At 36.7% G+C, this 10266-nt stretch overlaps 1 protein-coding gene across 1 annotated transcript; it reads left to right on the top strand.

Moving 5' to 3' along the window:
- Window positions 1–7088: 7088 nt before the first annotated feature.
- On the top strand, window positions 7089–9464 carry LOC137708681 (PPPDE putative thiol peptidase family protein). Its single transcript, XM_068447804.2, has 3 exons — window positions 7089–7850; window positions 8288–8575; window positions 8963–9464. The coding sequence occupies exons 1-3, from the start codon at window positions 7700–7702 to the stop codon at window positions 9208–9210; spliced, it is 687 nt and encodes a 228-aa protein (XP_068303905.1). The 5' UTR covers window positions 7089–7699; the 3' UTR covers window positions 9211–9464.
- The last annotated feature ends 802 nt before the right edge of the window (window positions 9465–10266 follow it).

Genomic DNA, 10266 nt, shown 5'->3' with positions numbered 1-10266 from the left:
GATGTGCACATACACGTGAAAGGCTGGCCCTGGCCTGAGCAAGTACTAACACCGGTGCAGCAAATGATGAGCAAATAACATAAATGTAGTCATGCCACGATGACTTGATAACTCTAGTCAACATCACATTATTTATGAACATAAATATAATTAAGGCATCTCCTTATAGTAAGCTTACCTAAGCATCCCAGGATTATTTCATACTTTCCCAACCATAAGGCATTTCTTATAAACGTCATTTTAATCATGGCAATCACGTAGAGAATTTATTTATAAATGTATATATGGAAACTAACCAATATATATATATATATATATATATCAAGGAAAAGACCCACTCACATTTCATGTCATCGAATCGAACCTGCCTCGTAGCATCGAGAGTCCTTGTGATGCGTTTCCCCTAGAAATGAAACCATTTATGTAAATATGTAACGTACTAATGTATAAACGCGTTTTCGTACAAAGTTTAGCTAATAAAGAAACTATTTTAAAATGGTCGAATTTCGGAAAACGGAGAGCGGATTCGGATCTGGCACGTCGAGAAACCAAGGGGCCTCAAGTTCCTCCCAGCACTGCCGCACGCCCCGCCACAAGTGGCTACACTGGCAGCCACACGCCCATGCGCCGACCACCCTCACACGTTCATGCGTGCCCACGCATTTGCGAGTACATACGTACTCATCTTCCTCGCGAGTTCCTGCAATTTTGCAGGTTTTTGGTCTAACTTCCAGAGCTCCTATCGAGCTCGATTCTCTACCAAAATCAATAATTCAAAATCCATGTTGCAGTTAGAAATGTAGGGAACAAAACTATACCAAATTAGGGTCGAGTTAAGGTCGGTGTTGGCAAAAAAAAGGCCTGAAAGTGGCCAAATGACCACGGATCCTAGTTTTTCAGAAATTTGGGAAATTTCATCCCAACATTCAGAGCTAATTTCTAGCTTGCTACCCAACCATTTTCAGTGTTCTACCTATTTATTTGAAGCTCGTAATGAAGGGAACATGATCACATCATCACGAGGTCAAAAAACGATCGGAGACACCCGGAAAAATGCCTTGAATATGGCTTGATAGTCATGGTCCAATTTCCATAATTATGGAAAAACTTCCCCCTTTTAGCTTCTGTATCAAAACCTCATCAAATCAGACACCTAGTGATCTAAAGGTCATTTCTAGATCACGAAAGGGATAAAAGGAGTTGACTCGATGCTTATGCAATGTCGAAGAATGAAGGATCTTTCCGGAGTTCGCAAGGTTAGGTGTGCTACTGCTGCTATGCAGTGGTTTGTGTTTTTGTGCATGTGTGCACCGATGATGGAAGGGAGAAAACATAGGAGGGGGAGAAAGAGAGTGAAACGTGTTGGTGTGGTGGCCTGAGGACTCGCTGGAATGGCAATGGTCGTACATTGCTGGGGAGATGGCTCGGTGTTGCTACACCTTTTGTGCAATGCACGTAGCTAAGAGAGGGAGAGGAAGAGCTGTTGAAGGAGTATCCACGTTGATGGTGACTTGTTACCAGGTCTGCAACAATGGCTGGTTCAACTGGGCTCGTCGAAGGAGATGGAGTCGGATAGAAGTCGGCTGTTTTGTGTTGCACAGAAAGTGCAGAGAGAAAGTTGAAAAGAAAAGGTGAGGGATGAGAGAGTATGAGAGAGATAGGGTGAGGGAATCCGGGAGAATAGGAAGACACGGGATTGAGGGGAAAAGGTGTGGGAAGTCCCACTGGACGGAAATTCAAGAAATAATATTAAAATAATAGAGAGCCAAATATTTAGGATGATGAAATTATTAAAATGCTCTTCGACTTCGTAAGTTCGTAAAATTTTCATTGCAACTCCGAATTCTATTCCGCTTGCACTTACGCGTTCGTAGTGACAAGCACTATGAGGATACGCTAAAATAATGTTTCATACGTCTCCCAATATGATGGTCAACGAAAGTCAACTATCTTTACCTCAAGGGCATTTCCGTCAATTCACTCTTTTAAAATTAATAAAATTGTAAAAATTAGGGAAGGGTTTTCACACTAAAACCCTAAGACGCTCTCATAGAGAAATACAAGCTTTTTTTTTAGTGATAAATCAGCATATTGACACAAAAGTTTCAGGAAAATCTATTTAAAACTTTTGGGAAACTTTCAAGAAAATCTGTTTGAAACTTTCATAAAAGGATTCAGGGTCGATCCTGAAAGTTTTAAGGCTCGGGGTGACCCAAAAAATGAGTCCCAATTTCATAAGAAAAATTATCTGTTTCATATGTAAGATTCCGATAAAATTATACTTAAAAAAAAAAAAACACTTTATACACGATAATTTAGAAACACAGAAAAATAATTTATTTTGTATTGAGATAAGGAAACAAAAAAGCCCTGGAATTACAAGTAGAAAAATGACGAGTTTTGTTTCCCTTCTACATGAACGTCTAAAGTGTTTTTATATAAATTGTGATGTGTTTCTTCTTATTTACTAATTTTGTCAATATGGGACTAAAAAGAATATATTTTCGAGTCTTTAATTGATATGTATAAGCAATGATGAGCACTAAATTAAACATATTGGTGATATCACATCCCAGTCTGCATAGTAATATATTGTTTGCTTTGGGCCATGCCTTACAGATTTGTTCTTGGGCTTCCACCCAAAACGCGTCTTACTATAGGGAGGTGGTCATGTACATATAAGGCACATCACCCCCAGTCCCCCGGCGCGATGTGGGATCTTATAATCCACCCACCTTAGGGGTCCAACGTCCTCGTTGGCACACTTTCGCCCAGGGTGTGACTATGATGCCAAATTTTCACATCCCAGTCCGCATATTAAGATATTGTTTGCTTTGGGGCACGCCCTCATGGATTTGTTGTTGGGCTTCCACCCAAAATGCGTCTTATTATAGGGAGGTGGGCATGTACAAATAAGGCACATCACCCCCTCTCCCCCGGCGCGATGTGGGATATTACAAGTGACACGTCATATGATTTGCAAATTTGATCTACGCATTACTCTTTATTTAAGGTTAGACTTGAATTGGAATGAATGTTTGCAACCCACATAACTATTAGCTAGTAACTAAAAAGAAAAGAATAACCACACGCAAATTCGTAAAAATTGGAAAAAATAAACATGCACATAACATTTTGAACTCAAGATCTCTCATTTTAAATAATAAAAACCACAATTACTAATTAAACTTTTTGATCATATGACAAATTTTATAAATTTATACTATTATGAAAAGAAATTCATAAAAATTGAAAAGTAAATAAACGCACATAGTATTTCGAACCCGGGACCTCCTCATTAATTTTAAATAAAATAAAACCATCACTTCTAGTTAAACTTTTTTATTTTTTAACCAAAATTTATAAATTTATACTCTTATGAAAAAAATATATAAATATACCGTCATAATGATTTTGGTGCTCTCAATTTCTTTCGACCCCGAACGGTCCCCTAACCCGCATTAGGCCAGGCTAGCCTTGTTGTAACTTTGTCACCCTCCGAGTGTCTGCCAGCATGCCTCGATTTCAATGTCCATTTCAGATATCCAGGTAAGAGTGTATCATCATGAGTGTTTAATTTGAAAGTTGATACAAGTGGCCCTCTACCACAGTGGTGGAGAGGAATGTTGCCCTTGCACCACGGCCTGGGTTCGAACCCCGTCGGTTTCCTAATCTAACAAATCAATTGTTTGAATTAAAAAAAAAAAAAAAAAAGAAAAAAAGAAAAGAAGCTGATAAATAGCATTACATATGAGAATCACATGTAAAGAACCATCTACCCCTTGATTCTCCTTTATCCCGTTCAAATCTCAGGGATTAAGGTGATGAGTTATGTCAATCTCACCATTTTAGCAATAATAATAATAATAATAATAATAAAAGGCGTATAAAAAGTGAAAAATAATGTATATGAGTCTTTTCCCTAAATTAAAATTAGAATGAACAAATCAACCAGTGATACATAATAAGACTTATAAAACAAACTGGTGACCTATTCTATACAGTTGGACTTTCGCTTGGTTCCTAATAAAAAATGTAAGTCAGTTAGGGCCTGTTTGGTATCCTATTTGAAAATTTTTATCATTTCTCAAAACATTTTTTAAGAACATTTTTTGAAAACAATTTTCTTTAAGACTCAAAAACTTGATTGGTTTGCAATTTAAAATTTTTAAATCTTACGACTTAGAGTACAACAAAGAGATCTAACAAGACGGGGGGTTGCAAGAGAGGTAGAAAGAGAAGAGAAGAGGAAAGAAAGTAAGAGATGATTGAAGGAAAAAAGAAAGAAGAAAGAGGATCGAACGAGATAGAGAGGAAGATCAGTGAGAAAAAGAACCTAAAAAATGAAGAGAGCAGGTTGGAGGAGAGACAACAAAGGTAAAAAAAAAGAAAAAAAATGAGGAGAGAGAAAGAAGAAAAGAAAGAGATAGATTTGAATGAGGGAGAGAAAAGAAAAGAGCGAGTTTAAGTTTAAAAACTCTAAAAACCTACTTTTTATGTTTTCAGAAAATAGACTATATTTTTTAGTTAATCTTGAATTCAGTTTTTGAAAATATTCTTACCAAACAAGTTTTTAAGACCTAAAACTTGAAAATTGTTTTTGAGTTTAAAAAGTTGAATTCAAGTACATTACCAAACAGGCCCTTATATTTTGTTAAAGAACGTACATGTGAAACATAGTATTCTGTACAACTTTTTTTTCTTAGACAATATATCGATATCATTTAACTATGGGACATGAATTTTAGCTATGTCATATAATGAGATAACTATTAGTCTCAAATTCGCCACCAACTGGAAGCAAACTTAAAATATTTTATTTACTAATAAACAAAAACATTGCTAAACAGATAGCACCTAAATTTCTTTAGAATGATTACAAAAGTACTTTCACAATGAAATAACATAATCACAACAAAGTTGTGCTACCACAATGAAACCAGCAACCATCAGAAGCCTTTAAGGAAAATGATTCTCTTTTTCATTTTTTTTCTACTTTTATAAAAATGAGAATTAGTTGTGAGGTCAACACATTGAACTTTAAACCGTCTATTTTTTAACTTGCACCTCATAGATTATTCTTACAAAATATTAGCCAAATTGGAAATATTTGAGGCATCTAATTAAGTTCAAAGAATATCAGCGGTCAGTTCAGTGTTGTCTCGCTTAAATTTATTAATAAAACCTTGGCGGCGAACTCAATTTGGGAAAAAATATTCGGTTTATGCTTGTCCTAGATCGGTTCATGCCGGTTTACGGTTCTAACCAAAAAAAAAAAATATATATATATATGTATATATATATATATATATATTTATTTATTCTTCTACTTCCAATACCAAACACATATTTCAACCACAAATCCAAACAAATTTGAGTTCCCACTACTAGATCTACAAGATTGTGATCGGCAACTGAAAAGCATACATTTATAATGTCTCAGATCAAGACCAAAGTGTACATTCTAAACTAAAACTAAAGTGTATATAACGCATAAGATACTAGAAAAGAATGAAGAAAAATAAAGTAGAGGGACATATGTGACAAACCAATAAGGTACCGTTTGGTACATGGGACGGGACGGAACGGAGTGGGACGAGGCATTCTGTCCCACGTTTGGTGCGCCTAAAACAGGTGGAACGCGCTGTTTCACGGGACAAGTTTTGGGTAATTTTTAGTTCCGTCTCCCCCCTGGAACGACTTGTTCCACCTCCGTGGAACACACATTTATAACATTTTAAGACAAAAATACCCCTTGTCTTTTTCAATATTTACACCATTTAAATCATACAACAAACCCTAACTATCATCTTCTCTTCTCTGCCACTGTGAACTTCTTCAGCTCTGCATCTCCCCTTCGCAACCTTCCTCCTCATCCTCTTTCGTGTAGCCTCTTTGTGAACTTTAGCTCTGCATTTCCGTTCCAGGTTCGATATAATTGTGATTTTGTAGCCTCTCAGTCTCTCTTTCTTTATATTTTGTAGGGCTTCGATCTGCCCAATACTGCATCTGCAATTGAAAATAAAAAAAAATTGCTTACAGGAGGTCCTTTAATTAATTTTGATGTAAATTTGAAGTGGCATTATTATTCTTTTTTGATTTGCTTGTTTCGAGTTCATTAACACCTAGTTCCTAATTCTACTGAATTTCTTTGTATTTTGTAGTACTTTGATCTGCCCAATACTGCATCTGCAACCAAAGATCCGCCTTTGTTTATCTGCTTCCGCTCCCCTTATTGAGCTTGTTTTGATTTCTTTGTCTTTTGGTTCCGTTCTCCGTCTTGCGCACCAAACACAGAACTGAACAACTCTCATGTTCTGTCCTACGCATACCAAACATAACATGGAACCACTTTTCCGTCCCGTCCTGTCCCAGCCCATCCCGTTCCTTTCCGTTTCATCTCGTCTACGTACCAAACGGTACCTAAAGGAGGGGGAGAGAAGTGGAGAAAATATTGGGCTTATGCACATGGCCTTCTAAGAAAAATGACTTATCTATATAAAATATAATATAAAATAATAATTTATATTAAAAGACGTTCGGTCTGATTTTTTCGGTTCATAGCATTTCCAAACAAGTACTGATTTGAGACGTTCCAGTTCGGTTTTTGTTTCGGCTTTGAAAATTTTGGTAACACAATTTTTTTATCACGGTTCGAATTGGTTTTGCGGTTCGGCGATTTTTCTGCCCACCTTTAATTGTGGTTGAGGAATCAACATATTATGGTTTAAGAAGAGTGGAAAATAAAATTTTATATATAAAAAAACTTATTTTGTACTCTAAAACTTTCATTTTACATTCAAAATATTTATATTTTAAAAAAAAAATTTATAAAACGTACAAAATAAAAATTTTATATTGTCAACAATAATTCTCTAAAATATTACTTTAATTAATTATATTCATTCATCTCATCTGGCTGGGCACTTTCCTTCTTTCTCTTTAACCAAAACCGAAAAATAATGATATTGTTTCCTTTATCCTAAAAAAGTTTTAATTGAAATAAGAAACCCACTACATTCCGCAATGATTGTACGTTACTTTCTCCCAAAAAATTCAAATTTTAAAAGGTGGATGAGACTGAGACCAGCTCAGACTTGTAACCAATCAGGGATAACCCTGTTTCCCCTGTAATACCACTCACATCAATTTCATACTAAATTTCGTATCAATATTATAAAATATTATATTATTAAATTTGAAGTGACGTAGAATTCATGAGAGAGAGTTTTACTTTTGAGTATTCATGAGTGAGAGAGAGAGAGAGAGTTCTACTTTTGAGTGTGTTCGAGCAGTTCTCTTTCACAGATCCCAGATTTTTATAACACAGCACCAACCATTTTCTTATTAAAAAAAAGCCAAGAGCTGCGGCAGCACCACCTCTCACATTCACTTTGTGGAACCCATCATCCATCAGCAGAAGATTCTCCAATTTCTCCTCTCCCACTAGAAAAATCACCAGAAAATCAAAAACCCATTAATTTTTGGAAGCAAAGAAGAAAACCCATGATTTGGAATCCGAAAAGCAACTCGGAAATTGTATTGTAATTCGATGACATTCTTGTTGGAGGATGATGTTGTTGTATAATGAGAGGCAGAGATGGTGGTGGCGGTTGTGCAGCTGAAAATGTCACTTTTTAGTCTGTGAGACTCTGAGTGCAGCAGCAGCAGAAGAGAAGAGGAAGAAACGAGAGTGAAAATGTTGTGTAAAAAGAGTGGGTGCAGAACTGCCATTGAGGAGGAGGAGGACCGTGGATCGGTACCTGTGTACCTCAATGTCTACGATCTCACACCTTTTAATGGCTACGCTTATTGGCTTGGCCTTGGAGTTTACCATTCTGGTGTACAAGGTTAGTTCTACCAACTTTACTTTGTGTTTGGCTGGTGAGAAAATGTACATAATTATGTTTGGCAGATGAGAAAATGCGGATATTTGTTGGTTGCTCTTTGGCTTGGCCTGTATTCTGTTTAGTTTAAGATGTATGTGGTTCAGTTGGATTAGATTGTGGATTTTGATCTTAAAAAAACAAAACTTTAGGTATTGAATTAGAAATACAAGATAAAGGATTGATGTGAGCCATTGAACTTCTCGAATCCGGAAACATTATTGTTAGTGTGATTCATAGCTACTAATTTCCTTACCAGCTTCTGTTAAGAAATTCATGAATTCGTTTTCACTTCTTGTTTCCAAGTACAATGAGCTTTACTTGGTTTCCGATATGTTTTTCCATTACTTGTATTTTTTTTCGATGTTCATGGAGGTTTTTGACTGGATTCACTTGTGCAGTACACGGTGTGGAGTATGCGTTCGGAGCTCATGAGTTTCCAACATCTGGAATTTTTGAAGGAGAACCGAAAAAGTGTGACGGGTTTACATTTAGGAAATCAATTTTGATCGGGAAGACGGATGTTGGGCCTTTAGAGGTGAGGGCAGTGTTGGAAGACCTTGCAGCGAATTACAGAGGCAATGCCTACAATTTGATTACCAAGAACTGCAACCACTTCTGCAATGATGCATGTATCACATTGACTGGAAATCCAATTCCAAGTTGGGTTAATCGGCTTGCCAGAATCGGTAGGAATTATTTGCTTCGATTTATCTAGTTTCTATGGATCATTTTAGTCATGAAACTTGCATAGTTCAGAGGTATTGCTTTGCTGACCTTTCCTTGTATATTTCGTCAAATTGACAACGAAAAGTGCAAATTTTGACAACGACCTTAGAGCTCATCTATGGCTCATCTATGAAAAGGTAGAAGTAGCTAGAATGCACTTAGAACTCATCTCCGAAAAAATAATCTTCTCAGAAAATGCTGCATTCCACTACCAAAAATTGAGCCTAATACTATTTGAATGTTTCGATCCTTGAAAGCATCCGTTTCCAAAGAAATGAGCTTGCTTTGTTTGTTAATAGTTATGTGGTTTTAACACTATTCATAACCAATCATTCCTTATTGTGCAGGGTTCCTCTGCAATTGTGTTCTTCCTGTGACTTTAAATGCGGCCAAAGTTCACAGAATCGAAGATAAGGCAGATGAAGGAGACAAGGACAAGTTAACAAATCAGTCACACAATGCGGCAAAATTGTCTAACTCTCCTTCATCTTCATCATCCTCTCCTTCTGGCACAACATTCCGCAGGGGTAGAAGCCGAACAAGACGCCCTCGTCCTCCCCCTTCGCCCTTGATTATTGCTTCTTCATCCTCTTGATGGTTGAAATTCGCAGCAGAGTTTATTTATTTTCTAGAACATTGCTCAAAGATAAGAAGCAAAGTCAAGTTCTTGTTTCTGTTATCTTTCATTCTTTTGCTGCGATCTTCAATATTTTGGCAAGTGATTTTCTGCCCTGCAAAGTTTTAAGTTGGCATCATCCTTCTGTGGTTTTCTTCTACCCGACTCTTAGGTGGAGTTGTAAAAAACATTATGATAAATGTCAATAACGCATCGATAGTTGTTGGAATAAATATACTGTGACATGTTGTCGATGCATTATTAGAATTCTATATTTTTGTGGTTTAAAAGTGTTGCTTTAGGAAAGTAAAATCTATACCAAATTCATACAGATTAAAGAAAGTGAGTCTGAATTCCGTTCGCCATAGATTAGAGTAGTTTTTATACCGCTTTATGAAAAACAAAAATGTGAAAGGTGAGGTTTTCTTGAAGGAGGTTCACTTTGTGATACAGAGAGCCTACAACCGGGAACCTTGTGCTCCCTCCCACAGGATAGTGTCCAAGTGCTTTTGTTTAAAGTTGCTTTTCCTATAGGAAAAGCAAGTTGAAGGCCCCACAAATAACGTGCCCTGGAGGCCTTCACGTTCGCGTACTATTCCTGATTTGGTACTATTCGAAATGAAATTCGGTCCCTTTTCTTTGTTCCTTTGACTTCTTCGTCTCAATGTCCTCATTTCCCTGTGTTTGACTCAATTAGGTTAACAAATACACAACTACTTTATGACTTGTTGGACCAAATTGCGCAAATTTTCGTGTATAGTTGAGGCATTGCTTACATGCAGGTCTCACTGTTCCAAGAGGATCTTATATGACCACAAAATTGTGAGAGCCTCGTTGTGCCAACGCTCTCCTACCCTCAAGTTCGAATCTTTTGCCGTGTCTCTGACTCCATTATGATCCTACCACTAAATCTCAAACAATTACACAGGCAAATTCATGTTCTTTGCTGATCAATGGAATGTATCCGATATACCCAATAATCTCCACGCAGTTCAACATGGATTATGATATAAAACAGTGATAACACCAAATCCC

This window comes from Pyrus communis, chromosome 17 (assembly GCF_041283825.1).
Source record: "Pyrus communis isolate YQ-2024b chromosome 17, ASM4128382v1, whole genome shotgun sequence".
Taxonomy (NCBI): domain Eukaryota; kingdom Viridiplantae; phylum Streptophyta; class Magnoliopsida; order Rosales; family Rosaceae; genus Pyrus; species Pyrus communis.
This window is presented reverse-complemented; position numbering and strand designations above follow the sequence as displayed.